We start from the raw sequence: 15,691 nt of genomic DNA on the forward strand, positions 1-15,691 counted from the left end.
TCTGATGTCATATTAAGGCTGTGCCAGTATCCCAGGTCTCAGATTCTAATGTAATAGAGCCAGCATGGCCAGGTCGTCATATTCGATCGCCATATTGGATTTTTGAATTTCTCACCAATTCATATTTAGTCCTGCTTACACAGTAGTAGGGGAAAACTGAACCAAAATTTGAATTTTCAACCGAACTTTGAATTTCTCAAAAAATGGTTCAAATGGCTCTGAGCACTATGGGACTCAACTTCTGAGGTCATTAGTCCCCTAGAACTTAGAACTAGTTAAACCTAACTAACCTAAGGACATCACAAACATCCATGCCCGAGGCAGGATTCGAACCTGCGACCGTAGTGGTCTTGCGGTTCCAGACTGCAGCGCCTTTAACCGCACGGCCACTTCAGCCGGCCTTGAATTTCCCACCATTTTATGCATGGAGCAATTTGCCTTTGGGATGGGGAAATCCTACAACTCATGGATGACGTCCTGACACGTCATTGGTGACGTACTTTTCACCAGAACCCTCTTTGCCTATCTACTCACACATGCCACTGATTCAGCTGTTGGTGGCCCTGACGACGATTGTCTTAACTGCTGCGATGGCGTCCTCTGATGTTTAATGCCGAAGGCAGTTCACTGTGGTCCCATAATTCTGCAACACGGGATGGTGGATGACCTCTTGACTTCTTCTTGCTTCACTTCTGCTGTACACTAAAAAAAGGACTGCTCTGTCTGTTCACTGAACCTGACCTACCTTGAAAGCTCAAACTGATTAATCCTAAGACGGAGCTTGCTAGTTCTCCTAAGAGAAAATCCCATCTTCCATACTCTAAGGCACCTTACTCCGCAGTAAATGTATTCAGCCAGGTATCGAAACCTGGAACCCACATGTGGCATCACTTTTAGGCGTAATAAGCCTATGTGGATCGCAAACATGCTTATTCAGAAACTCTTGTTAGGATCAGAGGTGACCCAAGATTTGAGATAATTCATTTCTTGGTACACGAGCGGCTGCATACAGGTGTGAAGCGGTGACGGGGTGAAGCTGACATTTATCAGGTCTCTGAGGCTGGAGTCAGTACAGAATGACTCGGATGTTATGCTAAGGAGATAGGTATGGTGATGAGAAGGAAATGAGACCCTGGGGTGGCTCACTGGTCTGATTTTTATTGCTTCTTCAGACGTTAGTAATGAACGTGCTGAAGAGCACTGGCGCTCGTTTATAAAAACGTAGACGACGCTTTTTAAATTCTCCAGTCAATGAACTGAACAATAATGTACAGTAGTACAGACCACAAACCATGGAAGTGGCAGATTCTGTTGCTCTAACTGACCCTTACGTTCAAGTAATCGTCATATACAGACATGGCTACATGTGATAAATGTATAATGATTACCAATAATCCTAATCCAGAGGTACATACAGGCAAGCTTCGAATCTACTTGTAAGTGTACAAGCTTATCAGAAGATTATGCTCACTCACGTAACATACGGATCACTCAATGCTGGTAGAACTATTCTGGTCGCTGCCGCTCTTCTGCTCGCTGAACTCTTACGGCAAGAAAAAAGGAATGAAAGTGGGATAGAGTTAATACTTTCATCCTTCTTTACCTCCTCTGCATTATTGCAGATGACGTGTCACTGAGCACATTTGTACTGTGCATGCAGTACACGTGAGGTGCCTAGTTGTTTCCACTGCCCTGTGTGGAATACATAAGTTCTTGTACACTTCACTAACCTGCTGTCTTCATGATGATGATGTCCCCAGCGCAGAAAACATCACGCAGGTCGTGGATTCTTTTTCTTGACGCTGAAATTAACTTCGCAAGGAACTACTGCTACGAATAAACTATAACTCATTTGGGATGCCACTCGCGTTTTTATTGATATAGACACGAGAAACTATTCTTGATCACAACGTATTGAACATATCTTCCCACAGTCATTATATTTGGCTAAAATAACATGAAATACATCCTGCCACAGACAACATGTCTGTCTACTGGAACCGTCAGAACTGGAGAATAAAATTACACGAATCAAATACTACTATTACAGACAACATGTCTGTCTACTGGAACGGTCAGAACTGGAGAGCCGGACTGCCCGAGACACTTCGCGCGCCAAGACAGCAAGGCGTGACCCGAACGCCACCGAAGTGCATCGGCAGTAATATCGTCAGTCCTTTGTTTTAGTGACACTTTGATTTTAATAATTTTGAAATGACTGATTGATAGCTGGCTGTTGAGAGATGTTTATTTAAAAATGAAGTAATTTGGATGACAGGTTTAATTAATAATAGCAACTAAAGTTTAACGTTTTGGTGCCCTACCACCGAACACAGCAGCCAATCACAGAGCAGCAGCATCATGCAGGCGGTCTTTCTCACGAGAATGGTACCGAATCTAACATCTGTCACCGGTACCTCATCCCGTTTGCGTCATCTCTATGCTTCTTGCATCTCCACTGCCCTGGGAATAGCTTCATGGAGCCTAATATGATGGCTGAATAAGCCAGAAATATTACACTCTGCCTTACTTGACGTTCAAGGGACTCTGTATACAGCATTTGGGGCTGTTTGTTTACAAATGGGATGTGACTGCTTAGCTTTTTATTTCCAATTCACAATCTGTGACCGTGAAGTGAACGGTTTCTACATCTACATATACGTGATTACTCTGCTATTCACAATAAAGTGCCTGGCAGAGGGTTCAATGAACCAACTTCATGCTGTCTCTTTGCCGTTCCACTCTCGAACGGCACGCGGGAAAAACGAGCATTTAAATTTTTCTGTGCGAGCCCTGATTTCTCTTATTTTATCGTGATGATCATTTTTCCCTATGTAGGTGGGTGCCAACAGAATGTTTTCGCAATCGGAGGAGAAAACTGGTGATTGAAATTTCATGAGAAGATCCCGTCGCAACGAAAAACGCCTTTGTTTTAATGATTGCCACTCCAATTCACGTATCACGCCTGTGACACTATCTCCCCTATTTCGTGATAATACAAAACGAGCTTCCCTTCTTTGTACTTCTTCGATATCATCCGTCAGTCCCACCTGATGCGGATCCCACACCGCACAGCAATACTCCAGAATAGGGCGGACAAGCGTAGTGTAAGCAGTAGACCTGTTGCAACTTCTAAGTGTTCTGCCAATGAATCGCAGTCTTTGGTTTGCTCTACCCACAATATTATCTATGTGATCGTTCCAATTTAGGTTATTTGTAATTGTAATCCATAAGTATTTAGTTGAATTTACAGCCCTCAGATTTGTGTGACTTACCGCGTAATCGAAATTTAGCTGATTTCTTATAGTACTCATGTGAATAACATCACACTTTTCTTTATTCAGAGTCAATTGCCACTTTTCGCACCATACAGATATCTTATGTAAATCATTTTGCAAGTCGTTTTGATCATCTGATGACTTTACAAGACGGTAAATGACAGCATCATCTGCAAACAATCTAAGACGGCTACTCAGATTGTCTCCTATGTCGTTAATATAGATCAGGAACAATAGAGGGCCTATAACACTTCCTTGGGGAACGCCGGATATTACTTCTGTTTTACTCGATGACTTTCCGTCTATTACTACGAACTGTGATCTTTCTGACAGGAAATGAGGAATCCAGTCGCACAACTGAGGCGATACTCCGTAGGCACGCAGTTTGGTTAGAAGACGCTTGTGAGGAACGGTGTCGAATGCATTCTGGAAATTTAAAAATATAGAATCAATTTGACATCCCCTGTCGATAGCACTCATTACTTTATGACTATAAAGAGCTAGTTGTGTTTCACAAGAACGATATTTTCTGAATCCGTTCTGACTATGTGTCAGTAAATCGTTTTCTTCGAGGTACTTCATAATGTTCGGATACAGTATATGTTATAAAACCCTACTGCAAATCGACGTTAGTGATATAGGACTGTAATTCAGCTGATTACTCCTACTTCCCTTTTTGGGTATTGGTGTGACTTGAGAAATTTTCCAGTCTTTAGGTACGGATCTTTCTGTGAGCGAGTGGTTGTACATAATTTTTAAATATGGAGCTATTTTATCAGCATACTCTGAGAGGGACCTGACTGGTATACAATCTTGACCGGAGGTCTTGCCTTTATTAAGTGATTTAAGCTGCTTTGTTACACCGAGGATATCTACTTCTATGTTTCTCATCTTGGCAGTTGTTCTTGACTGGAAATCAGGAATATTTACTTCATCTTCTTTGGTGAAGGAGTTTCGGAAAACCGTGTTTAATAACTCTGCTTTAGTGGCACTGTCATCAGTGACTTCACCGTTGTTATCGCGCAGTGAAGGTATTGATTGCGTCTTGCCACTGGTGTGCTTTATGTATGACCAGAATCTCTTTGGGTTTTCTGCCAGATTTCGAGACAGAATTTCGTTGTGGAAATTATTAAAAGCATCTCGCATTGAAGTACGCGCTATATTTCGAACTTCTGTAAAACTTTGCCAATCTTGGGGATTTTGCGTTCTTTTAAATTTGGCATGCTTTTTTCGTTGCTTCTCAATGTGTATGACCTCTTACTGGACTGACGAAAGCGTCTTGCACTGTACGAATCTATCTAAGTTATAAGGCTTATAGCTTATGTCCATGCTTAGATGATTCTTCTTTTTTTTCTGGCAGTCCCTCATGATTCGGTCATTATAAATAGAATACTCGACCAAAAATTTAGGAAGAGGCAAACATTTGTGAAACAATTCCCTTAAGATCTATATAGCGACTAACTCTCTAAACATTGCAACGTCACAATATGCGAGTAATGAACATGGAAGTGTGCAACCGGCCGTTGTGGCCGAGCGGTTCTAGGCGCTTGAGTCAGGAAATGTGCTGCTGCTACGGTCGCAGGTTCGAATCCTGCCTCGGGCATTGATGTGTGTGATGTCTTTAGGTTAGTCAGGTTTAAGTAGTTCTAGGTCTAGGGGGCTGATGACCTCAGATGTTAAGTCCCATAGTGCTTGGAGCCATTTGAACCATTGTTTTGGAAGTGTGCACTCACGAACTCCATCCCCTTGCAACCGTGCCGGCGTGCTATCACTGATAACACAACTTCAGCAGAAATAATTCAGAGACACTGATACACAAACTCGCAGGAACATAAATACTACAAATAATATTGAGTTCGAAAGGATGGGCCGTGAATAAAGTAGGAGAGGCGATGCACAGAGAATACATTATCACGTGCAGTGCGTTTGCTGGGACGGATGTATTTAGTCGAGACACGGCATAAATCTGGTAGCCGCGCCCGTTAAACGCAAGCCACGCAACGCATCGATTCATTAGGCAGGCCGCTTCGTTACGGCCGAGCGACTTCCTAATGAGGTGGAAACTGCCGAGGGGTGGCGGCGGTGGGCGTGGTGTCCCGCACGCGGCAACCAGCGATTGGAGTCCGGACGACCAATGGCAACCGAGAGGGGCGGTGCCGCGGTCGCGTACGCGGTACGCCCCGCGGATGCTGCGGAGCCAGTGCGGAAGCCGCGGGCGATGTGAGCGCATGGAGGCGGCGCGCAGCGCGTTCTCCATCGATGCCCTGATGGCGCGCGCCGACGCCGCGCCGCCCCCGCAGCCGCAGCCACCCCCGCAGGCGTCGGCACCGCTGCCGCTGCAGCTGGGTCTGGGGCTGCCACTGGGGCTGCCTCTGCCACTGCAGCTGCCGCTGCTGTACGGCGCCTGGCTACCCGTGACGGCGCCGCCACCACCCCCGCAGCAGCCGCCCCCGCCGCCTCCCCCCTCGCACAGCCCACCGACGCCGGCTCCCGCCCCTGCGTCTGTGCCAGCGTCTGCCGTTGACGGTACCTCCGTCGCAGGTTAGTCCCTAGGCTCGACAAAGAAGGCCAAGCTTGTCCATTTTGGATACTGACTGTGCGTTAATTGAATATAAATGGAGACAACCGTGACCAGTCAGTTATTAAATTGTTGTTTATTCCTGTACACTAGTTTTCGAGCCTTTTCCGATAGTAGGGAAGATGAATGGTCGACATCAGCTTATTGGGAAAATTCTAGGAAAGTGTCGCTCGTCTATAAACGAGATATCGTGTAGAACAATTTGTTACCGGTAGGTCCTTCCACACCCGAGTGCTACGAAAATCCTCCATGATCTCAAACGGATATCGCTGGAGGTTAGACGACGTTCTTTTCGAGAAATACTGTTGGTTTAGAGTGCCGGCGTTTACGACTGACTGCAGAAATATTCTACAGCAGCCAACGTAGGCCGACATCTCGACTAAAGACAGAGACGGCAAAACAAGAAAATTATGGGTCGAACGGAAGCATACAGATAGTCGTTTTCCCTCCCTCCGTTCGCGAGTAAAACTGGAAAGGAAATGACTAGAAGTGATACAAGTTACCCTCTAACATGCGCCGTTTGGTGCCTTGCGGAGTACGCATGTAGGTATAGATTTCAGATGGATCATGTAGGGGCTACGTATTTGTTACTGTAGCGAGATGCTGGTCACTGTCTCTGTGACGAGAAAATGGGAAACACTTTAATGTAGCTCCACGGGTGACAGTTACATGATTTGTTACATGCAAAAACTAATTTCCTTATTCACTGCATCAGTATGGGCGGTATTGTTGATTGGTGCAGGGGCTGGCAGTTGACCCTCATGCCAGGAATCTCAAGGAAATGTAGTTATTCCACAAAACAATTGTGTGACCGATTGTCGAGTACTGTTCATCAGTCTGGGACCCATATCAAGGAGAATTAAAATAAGAGATAGAGAAATTTCAACAAAGAGCGATAAGTTTCGTCATGGGAATGCTTAGTAAGCGCGAGAGCGTAACGGGAATGCCAAACAAACTCCAATGGCAGACGCTACAGGTTAGGCGTTGCGTATCGCACACACTTTTACTATCAAATTCCGAGAGTACGGTTCCGGGAAGAGTCGGGAAACACATTACTTCCTTCCACATACGCCATGCGAAATTTGTGACGGTGACAAGAGAATCAGAAAATGAGCTAATTCCGAGGTTTGTAGACAATCATTGTTCCCATGTGACATTCGTGAAAAGAACAGGGAAGAGGTGAACAGATAGTTATAGCCTACCAGGCGTACCCTCCGCCACAGACCGTAAAGTTGCCTGCGGAGTGTAGATATAAGTGTAGATTGTTGACGATATTCACATGGAAGTTTCCATTTTCATTGCTTGTTTACTGTGTAGCCAATAGGCAATGAAAATGGGTGGGAAGCGCCAGCTAGGTACGAACATCAGTATCGCCCGTACTGCCAAAGTAAGTAAAGATATTAGTTTTTCGACACAACTGGCGATGTAGCTGGGGATACTCAGTGTGTTGGTCAGTCAGTCGTATCTTTCTGCCACAGAGCCAGTACCCAGTATCATACTGCGAAATGAGAATGTAAGTCCCGCATGCCCCATCTGAAAATGAACCAGGAGAAGTGTAGGGAAATAAACAAGTATTTCATAAGTGAGTGGTAGCTTTTATCTGTATTTATACTGAAAGATCTGTCTTAGTCGATAAACTACGACAATCTGGTACTTCTCTGTCACTCGTATCACAGCGGTGAACAGCTATTGTCCGAATAAAATGATGGTGGTGACTTCCACCTAGTGCATGAAAGGTTATCGAAACCAAAGAACGGATATCAAATTTTAGAGAAAACGGCTGTGAAAACGTAACTCGAAATGGCTCAAAGGCATTTTATCCAATATTGCAACTGCGCCATCAAGGTCTTTTGGCCAGGTTGCCAATTAGCTGCGAAATATATAAAAAAACGTAAGAAGGTGGCTCCAAATGGTCAATTAACACAGTAGAAATACGACACTGAGTATGTTATAATTTAGGGCTATAAAACCCAAGATATGCGAAAACTGTTCGTCATGTGAATTATTTATTTATATATTTCATTAACAGTACAGAGTAACCCACCGCCTTGAAATGTAAGGTGGGTCGGATGCTTCTGAATCTAATAGCAAAGACTTCTCATTTTACAATCTTATTCGTATACAGTTGTTAATGCTTTTTTTTTAGTAATATAAAGAACGTAGTATATAAAGATTTCTCTGAGGTTACAGCGAATTGAATGCTTAACAATTGTTAAAATGGTCCCATATAATTTGTTACTACCTAGTTGATGAGAAAATAGTTTATATAATGCAAATGTGAATGTCGAATGAAGCGTAGGTCCTACTGTATGTTTATAAATAAACTGCAGAGGTGATGAAATGATTTTTCTTTTTGTATTTCACAAGAGCTGCAATTTATTTTATCGTAAGCAGGGACTTCAGAAAGTAAGTTACACATCCCGTCCCACGCTAAGACCATAACACAACAAGAGCGGCGCATTGTCAGAAAAGAGTAACTGTTCCGGGTTTCCTACAGACACAGTTCTGCTGCGATACGAATAACAGATGCAAAACACTGTGGGAGGGAAATGGAGCGCCAACTGGAAACGTGCTCCAAAGTTGAAGTACGTGGGACAGCAGATTCTTCTGGACAAATCGTGTAAACTGTACACAGATTGACGTGGTAACTCGGGCGGTGTGTGCAACGTCGCGCCCAGTCGTAGTGAAATAGTGCCAGAGACGACGGGAAGCGGGCTGTGCGATCTCCTGCAAGCTGACAGAACTTCTGGTAGGAAAGAGCTTTTCTAACAGTGATGATCATCACACAACGGTTCACGAATAGCACCGTGACGAGGGAGCCGATTTTTATCTTCGAGGAATTGTACGATTGCTAGAATATTACAATTGTTGTTTATAGAGATTTAGTGGCTAGGCTGAAAAATAGTGCCATATAACAGTTTGACTTTGAAGTGCTGTGCAACATTCAATAAAAGTTACTTGGCCTGCCATAATAATATATGACTTACATTTTGAAGTCCCCTCGTATGCTACCTTATTTTTTCATACTATTGGGCTGGTGCATAAGTTCATAGCGTTTTCCGTAAGTTCAATAGACACAACAGACATACATACTAGAGATTTAGTCATCAATAATATATTCTCCTTCACTATTTACAACAGTCTGCCAACGGTGGGGTAACTTTCCCATTCCGCGACTGCAGAAATCACGTGATTTTGAGGCGAAGAAGCTATGTTTGGAGTGCACTTTAATCCGGAAAGGAAATTTCTCGAAGGTTGTTCGGTAGACGGAGCAAGACGTGAAAATCTGAGAGCTCGAGATCAGCTGAATAAGATGGGTGCGGAATGACTTCCAAACCCAACTCCTGTATAGTGATTCTTGTCAGTCTAGCAGAGTACCACCACTTCACACAAACTTCCTGGACTGCATCTGCAAGACAATAAATGTCAGCAGTGATAATTATACCTCGGGGAAGCATATCGTAGTACACCACACAGTTGCTGTTCCACCAGATGCATAGCATTATCTTTTGCGGATACCGCAAGTTTTTGTACAGGGAGCTGGTGCTTTATTTGAGCTCAACCATTCCTTTCTTTTCCTTATGTTAGCATAAAGAACACCATTTATCGTCGCCAGTACCGATATAGGATACGATTGGCCTGTTTTGATCACGAGCCAATTGATGACGAGAAAGCAGAGATGCACATATCGCCACCCGCTGGTTTTTGTGATTTTCGCTTTACGCATGCGGTACGGTACCCACACACCCGATTTTTGAACCTTCCCCATTGCGTGAAAACGTCACATGGTGGTGGAACAATCAGAGAGCATCACATTTTCCAGTTCTCGAGTACATTGACGCGGATCCTTGCACACTATTGCGTTTAAACGATTTTCTACAAACTCCGTAGATATCACTGAACGTGGAGAGTCACTAATGTCAAAAGATCTTCCTTAAAACGAGAAAACCATTTTCTTGCCATGCTCTGTCGGATGGCACTATCCCCGCACTCGGCGCAAGTGTTTCTGGTTGCCTCCGCTGTTGTCATCCCTGTATTGAACTCAGACAGAAGAAACTGTCGGAAACGTTCCGATTTCTCCGCTTGGCATTCTATCTTCTAGCGTCCACAGCTCCACTCACGATCTCCAAATGACATGATAATATGTAAACTCAAACGACAACAGTGAAGTACAACTCAAAAATGACAATCGATAAATAAACGCATTTTGCTTTGTCTTATTTATGGTACAGATGCACAGCTACTGTAATGAAAATGAAGAATTACCATTAGCAAAAATAGAAAGACAGAAAATTTCGTTATCTGAGGAATATTTCTCAAAAATAAGTTACACATTTCTTAATAATGACCTTACAATTAGCTTTTGCGCTGAAAGAAGAATTAGGGGAATGAACATAATACACAGAAAGGACGAAAAGCGAAAAATATGATCGACAGAAATTTGTAAAATGAAACGTACGGACGAAAAGATTCAGACAGTATATAAACAAAAGCAAAAACACTCTCCACCTTTACACATCTTAGACGGGAACGACACTATACCGTACACATAATCAGTACTCTTTCGAGTTTGTACCGCAATTAGACTGTTGTTTATTTACAGTGTTACATTTACACTTACACAATCATGATTTCGGCTTTTAATATTGTGTCCTTCAACACGACACTGTGCCATCTTAGGCAATTTATAACACTTAAAACACTTGATAATGGCACTTTAAAAGCCGAAATCATGATTGTGTAAGTGTAAATGTTACACTGTAAGTGTAAATGTAACACTGTAAATAAACAACATTCTAATGGCGGTACTGACTTTAAAGAAATATATTATGACTGTGGCCCCACATTATGAAAAAATTAGTAATCTTTCAATTCTTCATAGAACAGAAAAGAGGAGCTACAGGAAATTTATATAGTAGGTGGAGATTAAGATAAGCTCCAGTAACATTTTAAACGAGCGAACCACGTTTATAAATAAAAAATAAATATAATGCGAACTTAGACACGATTATTCTCGGTGCGCAGATAATTTAGGAGATAATACAGCCCGAAATTTTCTGATCAATGAAGAAACTACTTTCATCTAAGATAATAAAATGTTATGAGACAATGTATCTCTGAGATAAAAATACGTCGTACAGTTACATCACAGGTATGTCAAAACAAAATAATTTCATAGTCCACGATTACTGTTAAAGATGCCGTAAATGTGTGTAAATAGTGTCCATACTGCCAACATATAGGGTGTAACGGACGTAAGTGCAGATATTTCTATCGGTGACTGACGGCGGTGTTCTGAACAATATTACATCAGTCTTTACGTCAGTTGCAAACTAAAAATTATAGCTATTACAAATTGTACGTTTTTAGGTTCGCTACTACCTCCAAGTACACGCAGCAAGAGTAAGTCATTAACACTTATTTTCTCCTGGGCAGTAAGTCATATGTTGAAGAGTGGACGCGTGGACGCAAAGTGATTAGTTTGTACTAACAAGGTAGTCCACTTAGTGTTGCAGCTCCGTCCGTGAAGAAAGCATCAGGTAGTAAATTATGTGACGTGTTTGTGGGAAGAAAAGATAACCAACACATTGATTTGCGTACATATTAAAAATATCTGCACTTAGATCCGTTATGCCATGTATATGTAAGCTATGCTCGAAACTAGGAGCAGAAAAATAAAATAACTTAAAAAAGAATAAATCGCGGTTCTAGTGGAATACACATAGTGCCAATACTTTTCGTATCTGCACTTTATAGAAACTACGGAACATAAAATACGAGAAATATTCAGCATAAGTATTACTGCCTTTCTTCACAGCTTAATATCGTACAAAGACACGGGGATGACGTTAAAAATTCCGAATCCTCTTACATAAGCTGCTTTCTCCCAGGCTCCCAAAAATTTCATTAAGTCACAGTTACCATAACACAGCTACGTTGTTTTAAAATATTCGTACTCGAATAAATTTTATCTAGTTTCCCGTTCACTTCAGTGAGCTGTAGTCAGCAGTGAATATGAAGTCTTTCTACAGGGAACAGAGTGGATCCACCATGAGAACAGACTTCAACCAACGTTTCAAAATCTACTGACAACTTGTGAAAGCCGGTACACGTGTGGATCGAGGAGAAATCACGGTTTATTACTGTATTTAAGTTGCCTCACCCCCGCTCTTAACGAACTACAGATACCGAAGAATCCAATAATAGTAAGAAATATATATAAATTGTGTCAATATGATAATAATAGTAAAATGAAAATGCTATGTGGCTAGGGCCTCCCGTCGGGTAGACCGTTCGCCTGGTGTAAGCCTTTCGAGTTGACCCCATTTCGGCGACTTGCGTGTCGATGTGGATAAAATGATGATGATAAGGACAACACAACACCCAGTCCCTGAGCGGAGAAAAACTCCGACCCAGCCGGGAATCGAACCCGGGCCGTTAGGTATGGCATTCCGTCGAAAGACCACTCTTTTTTTTTGTTGATCTTATTTTGTTCTATATTGTCCGTTGAATTTGTTAGTGGCGGACGTCCGATGACATTCGTTCAGGTTGTTCATTGATCCGTTCACTCAGTTTTTTATTACAGAGGATAGCTAAACCCTCTGACCGGACACGCTGAGCTACCGTGCCGGCGTTCAGCTACTAGAGACGGACATAATAATAGTAATAACAATAATAATAATTTGCTTACATCAATTCTTAGTACTTTTTTGCATAACTTTCAAAAAATTACAATTCGGAGATATATATAATTAGAAAAGCATTTGTCCCAAAATTTGTGAAGTACTTGTGTCGCTGCAATAATTTAAGAACTATAATAGCTACCAATCGTCACAGCTTCCACAATGTCCCAATTTAAACGGTATAAAAATGGAAGTGTGCACACGCGTACATCATTTCACGTAACACTACGATCGTGGATACTAGTCTGATGATTGTGTGTATGTGAGCATGTAAATGTCTGGGAATACTGTTGGATCTCTGACTCATTTCCGCCTACATTCGGAAAACTAGTCTTTCTGTAATTTATTTCTGTTCTTAGTGGATCATCTTTTCCTTTGTGTCTCTCCTTACTCAATTTCCGGTGGACTGTCTATCCTTCCCGTGGACTCACGAAACCTGTCATACGTGTTGTTTGTACCAGGTACGATTAGCCTCGACATTTTCGAGACTTAGTATTCGTGCTACTTGTTCTCCGAAAGCTAACTGAAAATTCTGGAAATTAAAATGTTAGATTGCAGCACACATTTGAACAGTACATAAGGACGAGCTTGCAACATAAATATCGTTTTCTTTACGGATGGATGATGACGTCTCTTTGAAACTAGTTCGTGCCATCAATACCAAATTTCAAAGATTTACTACAATGCCATTGTGGGATCATTTGATTGTACGGGGTGTTTAAAAAGTCTCTCCGCAGTGCCGTATGATTGTTAGCGGCGCGTGCCGTATGCCGCAGTGAATATACCGAAATGAAACTCAGTGAAATACAAGTTATTAATTTATTGAATATTCAGTTTTACTTACAAATTTTCACATTAAATGTTGAAAATGTCCCCCCTGTTGTTGAATACACAATTCAATTCGTGTAATCATGTTTCCAAACACAAGCTGTAACATTTCTTCTGTAACAGAAGCAGTGAAAGTGGAGTTTGCAGTTTTCAATTGATCTATGGATTTTGGACGGTTCTTCTAGACAGTTGCTTTCGCCGCACCCCAGAAGAAAAAGTCAGATGGTGTTAGGCCAAGCGACCGTGGAAGCCAAAGTCCCTGTGAAATTATGCGATTACCAAAAACATCAGCAAGCAGTGACACTGAAACGCGAGCTGTATGCGCGGTTGAACCGTCTTGTTGAAAATAACCGTTCAGTATTTCACTTAACACAAGTTCCCCTATGAATGGGTACAGAATATCACTGCAGTATCGTTGTGCGTTTATTGTTTCGTTGAAAAATATGGGACCCACAATCCGACGTCTAGAAATTGCAACCCACTCCTATTTTCACAGAATGAAGTGGTTCCTCATGAATACACAATGGATTTGCAGTACTCCACATACGAGAATTTTGCTAATTCATGTACCTGGATAAATGAAACCACGCCTCATCAGTGAAAAACGTTTCATTAAGAATATCCCTTCCATTTTATTGAACGATATTTTTGAACCATTGACAATAATGCACTCTCTTTCCATGATCAGTATTTTTCAGTTCTTGCACGACTGTCACTTTGTATAGGAAAAGTTCTAATTTTTTCCTTACAGCTGTGTAGGCCGTTCCGACACTAACATCGATTTCCTGGGCGAGTTTTCGTAGTGACTTGTTCGGACTCACGGACATTTTATCGGAAATATCGAGTAGTTTATCCACAGACAAAACGCTAGGACGACCACTTCTCGGTGCATCTGTCACTGAACCCGTAATTCGAAATTCGTTATCAAACCTCGCACAGTATCACGACGTGGGAGTGTTGTCTCCGGGAAAACTGAATTAAATGTTTGAAGAACTGAAACTGTGTATTTACCGCCAGCTTTGAACACTTGTTCGACTAAAAACACACGTTATTCGATGGTTAGCATTTTAACAGTGACAAAAACTAAACAAGCGAACAAAGGAACTAAGCTTAAACGTTCACGTCAACGCGTAACGACACACACCAACGATACTACTGACGCTGGCTGAGATAAAAGAAACAGTGGAATGTTGGGAGAGTCCACTTGAAGGGAAGAAACCCAGGCAGGCGAACAATCATACGGCACGCGCGGCTAATAATCATACGGCAGTGCGAAGAGACTTTTTGAACACCCCGTAGAAGTCTTGCTGTTTGAAGCGTCGTCGCGCCACGTTTTTGACCATTACAGAGGAAGGTGTAGGCACCTTGGAGACAAATTTAAAACTTATGCATCGCAATGGAAGTCAATTGCGGGGTTTGAAAAAGTGGTCCTTTTCGTGGAGCAGTGTTTAACGAAGTACTACCAGAAGAAAGCTGCGCAAATATTCTGTCAGATCTTGATAAGATTTCAAAACGGTACGTACGTTGCCATCTTGCTTTAAAATGTACAGAAACTATAATTTTTCGCTTCTCAAAACGAAAAAACGTAGTGTCTTATGACTGCAACATCAACGAGTCACAAATGGAATAATCCAACCAATACAGATGGCTCGGTGTAACAATTTCTAGCTACGTGAAATGGAACGATCCGATAGGCTCAATCGTAGGTAAAGCAGGCGACAGACTTCGGTTCATTCGTAGGGTACTAGGAAAATGCAATGAGTCTACAAAGGAGAGTGTCTACAAGAAACATGTTTTACCCACCTTATAATATTTCTCACGTGCGTGGGATCCTTACCAAATAGTAGCAACAGAGGTACAAAATCTGTAAAAAGAAGGGTAGCACGAATGGTCACATGTATTTTGACCCATGGGAGAGTCACGGAAACGCTGAAAAAACTGAAGAACGGGTGGTTGAAGATACACGTAAACCATCCCGTGAAAGCCTAGTCTCAAGAAGCAATTTTAAGTGAGGAATCTAGGAATATACTCCAACCCCTTACGTACTGCTTCCCTAGCGACCGTATGTGCAGTATTACAGTAATTACAGCGCACGAAGACGCGTTAAGTAATCACTCCACTCTTTCCGTGCTCCATACTCGAATGGAACGGGAAGAAGGACTAATAACAGGTGCAAATGTAAAGTACTCTCTGAAATACACCGAGTATAAATGCCAAACGTTGAGTATCTTTGTATTTGACACTCGTATTGGATGAATACAAGAACTGGCATATTTTATAGTGGCAGTACTAATTCGCGATGTGGGTGCGTTTTCGAATACTTT

General features: G+C 42.2%; 1 protein-coding gene across 1 annotated transcript in view; it reads left to right on the top strand.

Annotated features, from left to right (window-relative positions):
* Nucleotides 1–5,704: 5,704 nt before the first annotated feature.
* The window catches only part of LOC124722051 (homeobox protein unplugged-like), a gene marked incomplete at its 5' end in the record, with an annotated part of 428,619 nt that continues 418,632 nt past the window's right edge, over nt 5,705–15,691 (top strand). Inside the window, one exon of the mRNA XM_047247243.1 lies at nt 5,705–5,819. Within this exon, the coding sequence (XP_047103199.1) occupies nt 5,705–5,819 (115 nt within the window). The remainder of the gene's footprint in view (nt 5,820–15,691) is intronic.

This window comes from Schistocerca piceifrons, chromosome X (genome assembly GCF_021461385.2).
Source record: "Schistocerca piceifrons isolate TAMUIC-IGC-003096 chromosome X, iqSchPice1.1, whole genome shotgun sequence".
Classification (NCBI taxonomy): domain Eukaryota; kingdom Metazoa; phylum Arthropoda; class Insecta; order Orthoptera; family Acrididae; genus Schistocerca; species Schistocerca piceifrons.